General features: G+C 40.4%; 1 protein-coding gene across 1 annotated transcript in view; it reads left to right on the top strand.

The window, feature by feature from the left end:
* Positions 1–16,737, top strand: part of DOCK2 (dedicator of cytokinesis 2) — a 2,133,690-nt gene that overhangs the window by 2,103,894 nt on the left and 13,059 nt on the right. Inside the window, exons 48-51 of the mRNA XM_069199340.1 lie at positions 2,372–2,499; positions 8,404–8,584; positions 11,601–11,721; positions 11,966–12,108. Of these exons, the coding sequence (XP_069055441.1) occupies positions 2,372–2,499; positions 8,404–8,584; positions 11,601–11,721; positions 11,966–12,108 (573 nt within the window). The remainder of the gene's footprint in view (positions 1–2,371; positions 2,500–8,403; positions 8,585–11,600; positions 11,722–11,965; positions 12,109–16,737) is intronic.

Raw genomic sequence — 16,737 nt, 5'->3', positions numbered from 1 at the left:
GCAGAGGTTCCTCTTGTTTCCAGAAGTGTTTTCTAAAGTATGTGGTTTTGGGTGCCCTTCTTATATCCAATTTCTCCTTTGAAGTAGGCCTATTTTCAAAGTAAAGTTTCTTTTTAATGTGAAATCCTGCTTTGCCCAGGTCAGGCCCCAGACACTCACCAGGGGGTTGGAGACTGCATAGTGTGAGGGCAGGCACAGCCCTTTCAGGTGTGAGTCACCACTCCTCCTTTCCCTCCTAGCACAGATGGCTCATTACGATATGCAGGCTAGACCCCAGCTCCCTTTCTGTTACTGTCTAGTGTGAGGTGCAACCAGCCCATCTGTCAAACTGACCCAGAGAGGGAATCCACAAGCAGGCAGAGTCACAGAAATGGTATAAGTAAGAAAATGCTCACTCTCAACAAGTGGCATTTTCAAACACACAATCTTAAAATCAACTTTACTAAAACATGTAATTTTAAATTGTGAGCTCAGAGACCCAAACTCCACATGTCCATCCGTTCCCAAAGGGAATATACACTTTAATCAGATTTAAAGATAGCCCCCATTTTAACCTACGAGAGGGACAGGCCTTGCAACAGTGAAAAACAAATTTAGCAATATTTCACTGTCAGGACATAGAAAACACATTACTATATGTTCTACCTTAACCATACACTGCACCCTGCCCTTGGGCTACGTAGGGCCTACCTTAGGGGTTGGTGACATGCAAGAAAAGGGTACACTTGCCAAGTCGAATTTACAGTTAAAACTGCACACACAGACACTGCAATGGCAGGACTGAGACATGATTATAGAGCTACCTATGTGGGTGGCACAACCAGTGCTGCAGGCCCACTAGTAGCATTTGATTTACAGGCCCTGGGCACCTCTAGGGCACTGTACTAGGGTCTTACTAATATATTCAATATGCCAATCATGGATAAGCCAATTATATACACATTTTGTAAAGGAGCACTTGCACTTTAGCACTCGTTAGCAGTGGTAAAGTGCCCAGAGTAACAAAAACAGCAACATCAGAGTCCAGCACACATCATCAACCTGGGGAACAGAGGAAAAAAGTTAAGGGAGACCACGGCAAGGATGAAAAGCTTAACAATAATCAATAATCCATACACAATAATCAATAATCATTAGTAATCAACATAATCAATGGAGTCAGTAATTGTCACGCACCATGACCTTTCAGTCATGAAAAACTACACCTTTAGTAAAAGTTTAGAATCTTTATTTCCCTATATTAACAATGCTAAGGTCATGTAGATTAATCTCACAATCAGATGACTGCCGCTCAGACAGAGCTCTGGTGTCTGTGCAGTTTCTCCAGCCCACTGTATATGCCGCCAGGCTGGAGAAACCTAAGTGTGCGTTTGTGTTTGGCTGGCCTCAGATGACTGGCCAAACCCACATGCGCCTTTAGGTGCACTCTCCCTTCCTCCCTCCTCCCCTGGCCAAGCCCTGCCCCTCACTGCACTGTTGGCTGTGCCAGAGCAGAAAACTAAAACAATCTATCGGACAGACTTACTAACCTTTTATGCATTACAGTGTGCTACACTGCACTGCACTGCATGAAAGAGAGAAAGCTGAAATGTTTCATATCTCTTAAGATATGGGACACTTCTGCTCGCTGATAGCACTGGTGCAAATCAGGCAACCTAGCACCACCGCAGGCACTCTTGCACCACAGTGCAAGGGTGCCTGCATTAAAAGGAGAATTGTTTTTGAGCAAGAAGGAACACTTTCCTGCACAAAAACAATCCCTCAAGGCATTTTCCTCTTTCTGTGTGTGCTGCAGAATTCAGAACACATAGAAAGGGGAAATAAAGAGGAGAAAATAGATTTTTCTCCACATTGCGCCATTCTCTGGGAGGGGTAGGGATTTCATGCAATCCCAGGTTTAAAAACCTTTGTAAATCTAGGATTGCATGAAATCCATGGGTGGAAGCAAAGGATCGCCCACACTCTACTCATAGGATGCCTCCCAGAATGAAACATAATGCAATGCAGAGCAAGCAGCTGCATTGTGTTACAGTTCTTTACAAAGCCACACAAGGTGGTGCAAAACGCCTGTTGTGTGGCTTTGTAAATAGCTACTAGCATTTTGTGTCATGGCTGCCCCACAAAGGTGGCATAACCACAAAGCAAAATATGAGTAAATCTGGCCTGCAGTCTCTTTCTATCTAGTATCTACTAGTTTAATTGCTGCTTCAGGAATGCATATAATGTTAATGTGGTCTACTTAAAAAAGCAGTGTTCATAGAATGGAAATGTTTGTCTTCTTTTTGCTTGTAAGTGGTGACTATTGCATGAATTTTTTGTTTTATAATATCAGCAACCATTTTAAACATGTAATATCATTCATTTTTTGAAGCCTGATTTTGATGACCATAAAGTGGGAAGACCAAGATCTATGCTGAGATCTTATCGACAGATGTCTGTCATATCTCTTGCGCCAATTAACTCAGACTGCGGCACTCCACCTAAAATCACCACAGACAGGTGAGACAAGAATAACTCATGGTATGCTTAGGGACCTCTGTACTTTGTTCTATGAAATGTTATCATTCATGCCCTCCAACAAACTCACAGCAGGATCTAAAGCCAGACTCAACTTGCTAACATAGTTGCATTCTTCTTTAGGAATCAGTATTGCTTTTAAGTCATTATTAGTCTACATATCTATGGGAAAGGGGCACATTATTTATTTAATACCTACTCCATGGCCAAAAATAGCATTTTCCTGTGATGGCTAAGTATAGCATCTGCTTCTTATCTCAATTGTTTCACAGATGGTACGTGGCTTTTTTTGCTAGTTTCGCCTTATCTTTTCTTCTTGTCTATCCTATGTCCTCATACGTATCAAAGTATGATTGGTGCAAATCTTCTCGATGGACCCGATTGACAGAAAGGTAAGCTTAGACCCACAATCTAAGTTTAGACCTAAAGTCTGAGTTTAGATCTGAAGTCTAAGGTTAGCCCTAAAATCTAACTGTGAACTGGCATTTAACATTAGATTGAAAGTATTTCTTTACACTTAAAGTCTAAGTTTAGACCTGAAGTCTAGCTTTAGACCTGATGTCTAAATAACTTTAGTTCTGAAGCCTAGACTTCAGGTATAAACTTAATACATCAGGACTAAAGTCAAACTTTAGGTCTAAACTGAGACTTCAAGTCTACGGTAAGACTTCAGGTCGATATTTACCTTTGTGAATCAGGCCTGATATCTTTCTCAGCCCTCAGTTTTTATTTTTCCACAAATCTCCCAGATAACTTGCTGGATAGTTTTATTCATAACAATGAAGATGATAATAACACAAAGCAGTTGACAATACTGTTGCTAACTTCACTGTTTTGTTATGTCCTTCCTGTTGTGGAGACAACTGTGCTGTTATCTTCTGGCGATTCACACCACATTCACCTATTTCTTATGCACACAATTATATTGAAAAGGAATGCATACAGTGCACAGTTTATTTTAATATGTTAAACAAGAGGGGACAACCCTGTCACCTGTGGACCTGGGTAAGTAAATCAAAAAGTTCAAAGTGTTACTTCTGGGGTCAAAACGTCAACACTATCAAATGTGGATTGTTTTAATTTTTTGGGGTTGAAGATTCGTGGTGCACAAGATATGTGTCTCTTATGAATCAAGAATACTTTGACAGCCACATGGTTATGTATATATTTGTAAATATCACTGGTGCATTATAGGTTCACTTATTCAAGTTCACTGCCCCATCACTTACCTCAGGAGCACATATATATAAATATATATATACACACATATATATATATATATGTATATATGTATATATACACACATATATATATATATATATATATATATATATATATATATATATATATATATATATATATATATATATATGGTTAACACAATCTCATGGCAGCGCACTCCATTAAGGATTCTTCATATATTTTCGAAGTTTATTCAGTGCAACAAACAAAAAACAACGCGTTTCGACTAAACAGTCTTCTTCTCGGTTTCCGAGTCCTTTCTCTCTGTCACTATTTATACTTTCATAGTTAACAGACTTTCACAATGCATCGTGGACATTGTAGTGCAATGTAATGCACAGCCAACAAACCAATATTTTTCAATAAATCAAAATAACATGATATTCAATAGTATATCAATATATGTGCCTCAATTCACATATACACCAAGTCAACATGATTTTAACGAGAGAGAGGCACTCCATCTATGTAATAAATATACCCTAATCATGAATCATCACTCAACTTGTAAATGGTAAGTAATTCCTGCACAGTCATTTGGAATTTAATTACTGAATAGTATACTTGATTAAAATATGGCTAGTTATTTAGTTCTAAAGATCAGTTCTATATATCATATTAGAACTCATCATGCTTGTGATCACTGAAACAATATCTTTCTTACCCTCAGTATCCCAAATATTATTCAAAGATGTACAAAAGGTCCTCATCATTATTCATCCCAAACGGTATCTTTGGTCTCATCTGAATAATGTATCTGGATTCCAATTGCCTTAATTTTCTAATTCTATCACTGCCTCTTTCATGTTCTGGAATATGATCTAAGCCAAAATACCTTAAAGTTTTCCACTCATAATTTCCATGCATTTTATGATGTTTAGTTACAGCGTAGGTTGAGTCATTGTGTATAATTGCTCTGATGTGCTCTAAGATTCTCTTTCTAAGCATCCAAATTGTGCTACCCACATAGTTTAAGCCACAATGGCATTTAATCACATATACAGTGAATTTAGTAATACAAGTTATTCTGTGTTTGATATGTATGTCAACTCCATTAAACATTTTCACAGACTTCATTGATTTCCCAGTCTTGCAAGCTTTGCAATTATTGCATTTGACAAAACCCTGCTGTTGTTCTGTTAGCCAGGATTGTTGTTTTTTTAAGGATAAGTGGCTTTTCACTATATAATCCTTAACTGACGGTGCCTTCCGGTATGTAATCATCGGCCCTGAGCCTATCTTGGGTCCCAAATCTGGATCTCTACATATCTCATGCCAATAAAAAATGTGATGAATAATAGCAACATCATAATCAAGCCACCAGATAAGGGTGGAAATATTGTGATTTTAAATACACACAGTTAAATTGCGGAAGCATACAGACAGTTGAAGAATGAGTTGAATTACAAGAAACTCAGCCATAATCCTATAAATCGAATGACTTTTCGATAGCATTCAAAATTAGATGATTGGCAACAACAACAGTTACTTAATTTTGATGAATACAAGTTTCTGAAGAAGGAAAATCCAACTTTACCAACAATGTATTTCTTACCAAAAATACATAAATCCTTGACTAATCCTCCAGGCAGACCAATTGTTTCTGCATGTGACTCAGTCTATGACAGAGTATCTGATTATGTAGATTTTTATTTGGCACCCATTGTAATGACATTGAATTCATATAAAAGGATTCAGGAGATTTATTGAGAATTTTGACAAATGTAAATTGGAATGATGAATACTTACTGGTCACCATTAATGCAGTTTCTCTGTATACATCTATTAATCATGATATTGGTTTAAAAGCGTGTGAATATCTTTTAAGGCAAAGAAATATCGCTGAATTAGAGCATTCAAAAATGCCACTTTCTATGATAGATATGTGTCTTAAAAACAATATATTCATATTTAATCATGAGATCTATCAACAAATGTGTGGGACAGCATTGGGTATTTCCCTTTCTCCAAATTATGCCAACCTAGTAATGGGGTGGTGGGAGAGAGAAGTAGCATGGACCAAAACAGATGATGCATATATGGAAAAAATGCCCTTATGAGTATGTTTTTTTAATGATTTGTTCATCATCTGGCATGGCTCACAGGAAGAATTTAAGACATACTTTTCAAATTTAAATAGGAATGACATAGGATTACAGTTCACATGTAATATGAGTAAAACGTGGATTGATTTCTTGGATATCACAATTTACATTGAGAATGATAAACTAGAAACAACAGTCTTTCGTAAGGAAACTGCAACAAATAGCACATTACATGGGAAAAGTTTCCATCCCAAATCTTTAATAAAGAGTTTTCCAGATGGTGAATTAATCAGAATGCGAAGAAATTGCTCTAGTGAAAAGGAAGTACAATCAAAATATAAAGATACTATATTAAGGTTTAGAAAAAGAGGATACCATCAAAAAATGTTAGTTAAGAATTTAGAAAGAAAGAAAACTATCAATCGGGATGAGTTATTATTCTCAAAGCATTCTAGCATAAGAAAAAAGTCATCAGATGAAAACAGAGTGAGAATGGTAATGAATTATACTAAAGAAAGTGGCTTGATAAAGAACATATTATGTAAACCATGGCATGTGATATGTAGGGATCCAGATTTGGGACCCAAGATAGGCTCAGGGCCGATGATTAGATACCGGAAGGCACCGTCAGTTAAGGATCATATAGTTAAAAGCCACTTATCCTTAAAAAACCAACAATCCGGGCTAACAGAACAACAGCAGGGTTTTGTCAAATGCAGTAATTTGCAAAGCTTGCAAGACTGGAAAATCAATGAAGTCTGTGAAAATGTTTAATGGAGTTGACATACATATCAAACACAGAATAACTTGTAATGCTAAATTCACTGTATATGTGATTGAGTGCCATTGTGGCTTAAAATATGTGGGTAGCACAATTTGGATGCTTAGAAGGAGAATCTTAGAACACATCAGAGTAATTATACACAATGACTTAACCTACGCTGTAACTAAACATCTTAAAATGCATGGAAATAATGATTGGAAAACTTTAAGGTATTTTGGCTTAGATCATATTCCAGAACACAAAAGAGGCGGTGATAGAATTTGAAAATTAAAGCAATTGGAATCCAGATACATTATTCAGATGAGAACAAAGATACCGTTTGGGATGAATAATGATGAGGAACTTTTTGTACATCTTTGAAAAATATTTGGGATAATGAGGATAAAAAATATTGTTTCAGTGATCACAAGCATGATGATATCTAATATGATATTTAGAACTGATCTTTAGAACTAAGCGCCAGATGTAGCAAAGGTTTCTACCCATTCTGTGTCTATGGGAAAAAGTGTTTGTACATACGGCCCTAAATAACTGGCCATGTTTTAATCAAGTATACTATTCAGTAATTGAATTCCAAATGACTGTGTAGGAATTACTTACCATTTACAAGCTGAATGATGATTCATGATTCAGGGTATATTTATTACATATATGGAGTGCCCCTTTCTCATTAAAATCATGTTGAGTTGGTGTATATGTGAATTGAGGCACATATATTGATATACTATTGAAGATCATGTTATTTTGATTTATTGAAAAATATTGGTTTGTTGGCTGTGGATTACATTGCACTACAATGTCCATGATGCATTGTGAAAGTCTGGTAACGATAAAATTATAAATAGTGACAGAGAGAAAGGACTCCGAGAAGAAGACTTTTAGTCATAACGCGTCGTTTTTTGTTTGTTGCACTGAATAAACTTCGTAAATATATGAAGAATCCTTAACGGAGTGCGCTGCCATGAGATTTTATTAACAAATTAATTGAAGGCACAGTCATCCTTCGTGCATCGCACCAACTGAGGAGGGCGTCGCTGCTGGTGGCCGCATTGATGTGAAAAAAAATATATATATATATGTATATATATGTTTAATGTTTTTATTTTCGATGTGATGTTGGATTGTCAGAGGGTAAACCAGATAGGAAGAAATGTGTTTTGCATATGGTAAAAAATAGAAAATACTCAATAAAGTTAATTTACATCAGCCTACCTTATGGGAGGTTTTAATTAGACTACTGTCCTGGAAGTCGAGGCTTACAACTCCCCCGGTTTATTTTAACAGCACTAGAACAAACAAATGCACTAATTGAAGTCTCGAAAACCTTTAAACTGGTGACCCCACCTTCTCACCATGAAGAAACTAGATCACTGATGCTTTAAGAGTGCGGTATTTTGAAGGGAAATAGCACAACAGCATAGTTACAGTGTTACAGAAAACCTACACATTGTTCTTATCACATGACTTATAATTAACCCACACTTTTAACAGATGTCATACCATATGCTGTGAGTGCATGCTTAGATATTGCTGGGCCCTATTGGTAATAAACACATGCGTTATTTGTGGTGTGGATGCTCGGTACTGATGGCTTAAAGTATCTGCTTAGTGATAATAATCAATGTCTGAGCATGCACCATCATTCTGAAGCATAGTTATGTAGATTTCTTTGTGCGTTACTCCAGTGAGCACATTAGCATAGCTTCAGAGATAGTGGAAGCTAATAAATCCACAGAGACGTTTATGGGCTTTTAAACAAAATAGGGAAACATTCTGTCAGAGTGTTCTGTTGTTGAACTGCTATTTTTACCGTAGTATTGAGTCGGAAGTTCCGGGGCCAAAGGCTATTAAAGCGGAGACTGACAAGATGCTGCAGATTTACCCAGAACAAGGAGTTAAACTGAGGCGATCGAGGAAGCGAGCAAAGAAAAGAAGCAGTGCGATCATCACCAGCGAAAAATCAGGACATGAATTTACCCTGGAAGTAGCAAATCGGGTGAGTCAAACAAGCTACAGTATTTAACTGGGAAGCAACCGTTAGTACAAAGGCATACTTTGCAATGTACTACAGAGCATAGATCTCAAGTTCAGAATGTCTTCAAATCGAAAGTACAATTCCGATGTTTGTTTTGTGTTAAGGTCTCATAAAGATGATGCACAGCCACAGTGGCATTTTGTGCTAGCTTTAAGTCATAATAGAGCCCTATTGTTGCCAGCCTCTTTGGAGGCAAAGTAAAGCTTTTGGGTGTTTGTATATGTTATTTCTATAGCGCAAACCCAGACAAAAGTCAGCGGAGCAATGAAAGAGTTGTGGACATTTGGGGCCTGAGAATGACCTTGGCGGATGGGATACTCTGTCACAAATGTGATAGATATCCTGCCTGCCGTTTTACAAGTTCCATAGGATATAAAGGATTCTGTAATATGGCGGACAGGGTATCCGTCATGTTACTGGTGGAATATCCCATCTGCCAAGGCCATAATTAGGCACTTAATGCATTGTGGGTAGTGCTCTCTAAAGAGGTGAGTCTTCAACTTTTTCCTTAATTGGAGCTGCTTTGGGGCTTAGGATACCTGGAAAAACCTGGAAAAACAAGAGAACCCTGAGCAGTTGTGGAGACCAAGAAGGAGTTTCAGAGCAAAAGTGCTTCTTCTGAGGGCCTTTTGCCAGTTCTAGTCATACTAATTCAGGAGACTGCCACAAGCCTCTCTAAGAAGTATATTTGCGCGTATACTCCAACAACATTTAGGGCTTTATTCACAAGGCCCATGGCACAGGGCGGAGAAGCAAATGCCTTGCTACATCACCAAGTGCTCTCGAGGAAATGGCAGAAATGCATTTTTGTCCTCTCCCCCTGTGCTGGCACACAAATTGCTGCCATGCGCCAATGCAGGCACCCTTGCACCATGGTGCATTGCGGGATGATTTTCTTTTTTTTTTTTTTCAGGAAGGGACACCTTCCTGCACAAAAACAATCAATGGAGACAATTTCCTCCTTTTGTGTGTGCTGCTGCAGCACACATAGAAAGAGGAAAAAACGGGGAGAAATAAAGATATTTCTACCCGCTACATCACTTTTATGCCACCTCTTTTGACACATTCCCAGGTTTATAAAACCTTACAAATCAGGAAATGTGTCAAAATCCATGGATGTTGCATGTGAACACCCACATAGCACCCATGGAAACACCTCCCTGATGCAAAGTCAAGCAACTCAGTGACTTGCACTGCGTTGACTTGCTCCATATCTACAAGGCCATGTAAAACAGCACAAAGTGGATTTGCGTGGCCTTGTAGATATGGGTGTAAGGCCTGCGCCACCGGTGACTCTCAAAAAGTGACGCACCAGTGGTGCAGGCCGCTTGTAAATATGGGCCTTAGTACTTAAGAAGATGGTCTTTTTTGTAGCAGGTATTAGAAGTAATGCATAAGCTCTGAACTCAAGGACCAGCCAATGTTGGTGTTACACCTGGGTTACTCGCTGGTAATCTTCGTTGATCTGATTCACAAGTTCTCATCCCAGGATATATATTTTGAGGTGTTCACCCTGCTGGTACACCCTTTTCCATATTCTTTGTGTTTCACCCCCACCACATCCTTTTCTTTCCTTTAAGCCTTTCCCCCTGGGCATGAAGTACCACAATGTGAGCACATACCCCATAACACTGCTGTTAAATATTGCATGCCAATAAACACTCATGGTTTAAGAGTCTCACAAAAGAAGGGTGGAATGTAGTCCTGGAATAAGGATGGGTTAATTACAACAACGAATGCTAGCAGTAAATAATCGACATATTAATCCAGACCCATCTCCTTCGTCTGTTACAGATGTACAATTAGCTCCTCATTTGTTTGTTTCCTAAGAGCTGTGAATTGTTGTGTACTTGGTAGGATTTTTTCCCTTTCCACATGTGCTTAATACTTACATGACACTGCTAGCTAAGTCAGTGAATAAAGGGAGAGACTCCTTTAAGTAGCTGAATCTCAGATTACCTCATAGAAATGAAAAGTTTGATAAAGCATAGCATGTTTGCAGCAATACCTGCCCTTCAACACCACAAATATTATTTGCCATATCTATTAATATTTAGTTCAATAGCAGCAGATTTTATTCTTTGAACACATAGATTAAATAGGGTATTACTGCAATCATGTAATCACTGGTGACATTGTGTGTTATTATTACTCATCCATGACATAAAAGTGTCTACAGTTTCTCTTTTCCACTTCTATTTCCTGGCAGTGGAAAATAGGCTTCTATTTAAATGGTCTGTGGCAAGGGACAGTGGAGTTGCTGGATACAGCTATGATTGTGGTTAAGGGATCCAAAGGAAAGGCACCTAGGAAAAGAGCATAGTGAAATAATAAAGAGTTTTACTACCAGTTGGATGGGCGATGACAAGGGAGTCCACATTTCCCTTAAATTACCCTAAGAGTTTTAATATTGGATCTCTGAATAACTTGTATTTTAAAACACAAAAAGTGACCCCCCCACATCTCGGCATACTGCAAAAGGAACATATTGGTACTTAATGCTCATCAGTCAGAGGACACAAATACCACCTCTCACAAATGAACATCCTTAGGTGAATTTCGAACAGCTGGTCATAGTTCTATTTTAAGATAGACCCCAAGGTTGATCTAGGAGCTTCAATCTGATGATTTTTTATTACACTGATTTATTTGTGGTGTAATCTATTGCTATTGCTGTCTTCTGATGCCTTTTTAGGCATTGTTAGATAAGTGTTGTCAGTCAAATTCACTGGTTTTGCAAAGTATGTGCTTGCAAATTGTTGGCAAAATAAAGTAAACTAAAATGTCCACTCCCACAACGCATGTGATCATCGCAGTTAATGATGAAATACCAGTATTAGAAAATCCATGATTTACAGACCTGGTTATAGCGTCAAAGGCTAAGGAAACTATCTTGACACAATTTAAAATACATAAAGTGAATTTTGGATAAAGTGGCTGGTGGACTTAAATTTAATAATTTGTCTTTTTTTTTCAGCTCTCTCGGAAGCATGAGTTTATGAGTGACACAAACCTGTCAGAACATGCGGATCTACCTCAAAAATCACCAGTGCTCAAGCAAATGAGCTTTGCAAGTCGTTCCATGCCGACTATTCCAGGTAAGGAATTTGACGTGTTCCTCTACATGGTAATGGAACTCTTCAATGACTTGAAATGTCTTCCTAATATACTGCACGGGTACTTTATTCCATTTATAGTGGCCATATTTGAACTTGCGTCTGTAATGAAAATGCATTACAAATGTGACATTTGACTTGTGTCACGCACCTACCTTCCATTTCAGCTATCAGTTTGTAATGCCACTGTGCATAAAATCTGATTGTTACTTTTGTTTCCCCTCAGGGATACGTCTTTCACTTGTGAATATTCCAGCATCAGAGGATGAAATTACCTCCCGCAGATTGAGTCAGCAAAGTTTTGAATCATATGAGGGAGAAAGGAAATCAGTAAAGAAAAGCAAAATTAATCAGTTCTTTAGAGGAAGGGTAAGTTAGTAGGAAATTGCCTTGACACATGTATACTATGTAGTACCAAAAGGCTGCCATATGCATTTTATTCACGTCACTGTCAGCTACTACTCACGGGACATAGGGGTCCTATGAAAGGCCCTGTCACAATCAGTAGCAACAGATATATTTATAACAAGTTAAAGTTTACATCATTGTTGGACCACGCCCTCTCAGCAGAGTCACCCCAAAATGTTTGCCTTCCTTCTCCTATTTTTGCCAAGTTCTTTTTTGCGGGCCCTAGGACTCCGTGCACTTTACCACTGCTATTCAGAGCTAAATTTCTTGTGCTTGCTCCTTAGAACGTGGTAATATTGGCTTATAGCCAATTGACATACTTAATTTACTTATATGTCTGTAGTAAAATGGTACTACACGTAACCAGGGCCAGTAACTTAAATTCCACTTGTGGGCCTGCAGCACTGATTGTGGCATCCACTTAAATAGTTCTTTAAACATGTCTCAGGCATGCCATCACGGAGCCTGTGTGCAGTTTTAAACTGTCATTTCAACCTGACAAAATAAACCATTTGCTGGACACAAACCTTCCTTTTTAATACATATAAGATACCCCTATGGTAGGCCCTGGAAAGCCCAGAGGGCAGGGTGCAAGGTATTTGAAAAGTAGGACATGTACTTTTAAGTTTCACATGCCCTTATAGTGAAAAGTTCTTCATGTTTCACTACTACTATCTCTAACATAGGACATCATTGGAGTTGCAAATGTTGCACATATTGATGGAAAACCAGTTCATGTTAGTTGTCTCTGGAATCACAAGTTGAAATCCTATGTTATGAAGAAGTCAGATTTTAAATTGTAATTCTGAAAATGGCACCTTATAAGTTGGCATTTTCTTGCCATAGCCATGTAGTAGCTCTAGCCATTATCTGGTCGCATGACTGGGTGTAGCTGAAAGTTGAGCTTTGCCTATTCCTCCTAGAAAGCCACACAAAATAGGAAGCTTAGGTGTGCCTATATGGGCCACCACTGGCAAGATGGGAGGAAGGAACAGGGCACAGCCTCACTTACACTTGAATAAACCGTGTCCTGCCTCCACAAAAAAGGCTGTCTATGCCCTGTAGTTAGTCTGGAGCCAGGACAGGGGACCATCTAAAAGCTTCTCCCCCCACTTCAAAAGCACAATTGGGTATAAACACTGAATGTTAGACACCAAGGGGGTGATTCTGACTATGGCGGACGGCGGAGGCCGTCCGCCATAGTACCGCCGCCAAATGACCGCACCGTGGTCAAAAGACCGCGGCGGCCATTCAGACATTTCCTCTGGGCCGGCGGGCGCTCTCCAAATGAGCGCCCGCCGGCCCAGAGGAAATGCCCCCGCAACGAGGACGCCAGCTCAGAATTGAGCCGGCGTAGTTGCAGGGGTGCGACGGGTGCAGTTGCACCTGTCGCGTATTTCAGTGTCTACAAGGCAGACACTGAAATACTTTGCGGGGCCCTCTTACGGGGGCCCCTGCCGTGCCCATGCCATTGGCATGGGCACGGCAGGGGCCCCCAGGGGCCCCGCGGCACCCCCTACCGCCATCCTGTTCATGGCGGGTTTCCCGCCATGAACAGGATGGCGGTAGGGGCTGTCAGAATCCTCATGGCGGCGGAGCGCGCTCCGCCGCCATGAAGGATTCCCCCGAGCAGCGGTAAGTCGGCGGGAGCCCGCCGACTTGCCGCTTCTGACCGCGGCTGAACCGCCGCGGTCAGAATGCTCGTGGGAGCACCGCCAGCCTGTTGGCGGTGCTCCCGTGGTCGGTGGCCCTGGCGGCCACCGGCCGCCAGGGTCAGAATGACCCCCCAAATCTTCAGTACACTTCTGGACATGTGGACACTCAATTAGGAAGAAGGACAGGGGTGCTGATGAAGGACTGCCACTCTTCCGGACTGCACTCTGCTGGACTCCTGTTTGGTGTGCTGACCTGCTGCCTGAAGCCCTCTTGCCCGTGTGAGATGGACTAGACTTGCATCTTTTGAACCATGAGTGACTCCAAGGGCTTGTTGCTGCCTCCTGATCTGAAGCCTCAGGGACACAACAGGCTTCCAACAACTATGCGTCTGCTCCTGGACTCTGCCATCTGTGAGTCTACCCTCGCAAGTAGTGCCTTCTTAGTCCTGGCCCCTTTGGAAGTGGGCCTAAGGTGCTTTGCCAGCTTCTTTGGATGCAGCAGAACTGATTCATCTCCTCTGTTGTGCAGCACAACCACAAGCAGAACCAACGCATCTCCACTGCTCCATGGATTAGACTCATTGAAAAAACATGCATCACCTCCACAGACTATCATCACCCTCTGAACCATCCTGAGAGATGCATCCTTGGTGTAGGCTCTGGCATTTCTTATTGATGGAGGACTTAACGATCATGCTGAACTCTGCATCTCAGCTTCTCAGAACCAGCGCATTGCCCTGACTGCATGACAAATACCCGACTCCAGATTTCAGATATCAAGCCCTCATCTACAGGATACTCAATGTCAACACAAAAGGACATTACACTACAGCCTCACTGCATCTCAAACCATCGCTTCAATTCAGCTGCTTGACGCATCACCAATATGGATCCAAGTAACACACCTCAAACCAGGATTTAAGGTACTGAGCTCAGTGGGCCTAACTTGGGCCCTGTACCTAGCTCACGCTTCATCGCAGTCAGTCTGAACTTGTGACTTTGTCCTGGTCCTTCGCAACTAGATATCCACAGTTGGCGCTGCACGTCCTCTGGTGCTATTTTCTTTAGAATCTCTAAAATTCAATATCCCCAGTTCTACCAATTGGATTTTTGTCATTTCAGTCTTGTTTTATTAAATAAAAATCACTCTATATTTCTAATACTGTTGTGAGCTCCATTTCTGGTGTGTTGTCAATGTGCTGCTATTTGAAATGTTGTTCCAATACTTTACACAATGCCTCTAAGTTAAGCCTAACTGCTACATGCCAAGCTACCAGGGGGTTGAGCATAGGATAATTTGGAGTTTGCTTGTGCCTTAATCCTTACAAGGATTGTGGGTGCTGACTGACGAGGGGTCAACCAACAACCCATTTTCTTACCACAATCTCAATGTTCGGAAGCTGCATTGCATGTTGCAATCGACTGACACCTTTTTTACGCAGGTTTGGATAGCACGCTCAGCATCAACTTCAATTTTAACAGGTGGGAGATAATTTCTTTTATATTTATAAGGGGAGGAATTCTTTTTTATTTCATTATCGGTTATGGGTGGCATATAAAAATCATTATTTATACAAATAATTTCAGTACAAAACTTATACCATATTCTCAAAAAATTCAGAATTTTAACAGTGAATTAAGAGCGCTTTTTGGGCAAACATTCTCTAAGACTCAGGTTTTGTATATCAGCTATTTGGGCACCAATAGCACAACTTCAGAGGGTCCAGGTCTGGAGAGGCAACACTTAGAGGGACAAGATTCACTCAGGCAGGGTCCAGGTTCAGGTTCAAGGTGATAGGGGTATTTTCTGTCCCTGAATCTGTGATCAGCAGGCCAGCGAAATAGTCCATGGAGTCACTCTGGAAGTCCTCAGTTCCAGTAGAAGAGCAGGCGTCAAGCAGCAGGGCAGCCCTCTAGGTGCTCTGAGCAGGCTTCAGGCATCAGTTCAGTGTTTCTTGCTACAGCAAAGCTTCTTCTGAAGTGTACAGCAGGCCACAGCAGCAAGCAGTCCTCTTAGAGTCCTTGTCTAGGAGTGAACAGAAGAGTGGGTGTGAGGGTCCTATTTTCATTCCTGCTGTCCCATTTGAAGTGGTAGAAACATCTTGAGACTTCTTCTCAAATAAGTGTCTGAATTTCTTGTCTCTCTGTACTGGCTCCTGTCGGCAGGCAAATAAAAGGCTAGTTTGAAGTTCTTTGTGTGAGAAAGGAACAACCTATTGAAGTACAAATAGGGCTGTGCAAAGCTCCACACCCCCATCCTGCCAGAGAAAGCCGATTGAAAAACACATAGCTCCTCTATTGTGTGGCTGTTTGAGAGGAATACACAAGGTCAACTGCCAATTACACCTAATTATGTCACCCAGGAGCAGGCTGCAGGCATCAAAACTTTAGGACAAGAAAATGACAACTGCCTAAGAAGGATTTGCGGAGGTATCAGCAGGCCCTTCTATATTAGCAGATAAAAATACCTGCTATACTCACAGGGCACTTTTGTAAATTGTCTCTTGGTTACCAGTGGATAATTGCCCATTCCCAGTTGGATTCTTTACCATATGCCAATAATCTATGATCTTATACAGTTTAATGGATTCTTAAATGGCTTAAGAAAGCAAAGTACAAAACACTCAAACTGTTTCCTTTAATCCTTTTGTGAGAAATACATTATTCTATTCAGGTAACCCTTATTTCATGTGTAGTTATCCTAGGTTGTCCGTGAACTTCTGAAAAAACTTTTCTTCCTGAAATCTATGTACATGGTCCATGAATGGTGTATGTGTGTATTCATCTATCCTGTCTCCCTTATTTCTGTCTCTCATACACGTTGTGACTTATGCAATGGTGCCTCCTTGTCCATTTGTGTTTGTCCCATTGCTCATGTTGCTTACTTGTGAAAGCACTAATCTCCATGTGAATCAGCAAGCACTAATCACCCTGT

This window comes from Pleurodeles waltl, chromosome 7 (assembly GCF_031143425.1).
Source record: "Pleurodeles waltl isolate 20211129_DDA chromosome 7, aPleWal1.hap1.20221129, whole genome shotgun sequence".
Lineage (NCBI taxonomy): Eukaryota > Metazoa > Chordata > Amphibia > Caudata > Salamandridae > Pleurodeles > Pleurodeles waltl.
This window is presented reverse-complemented; position numbering and strand designations above follow the sequence as displayed.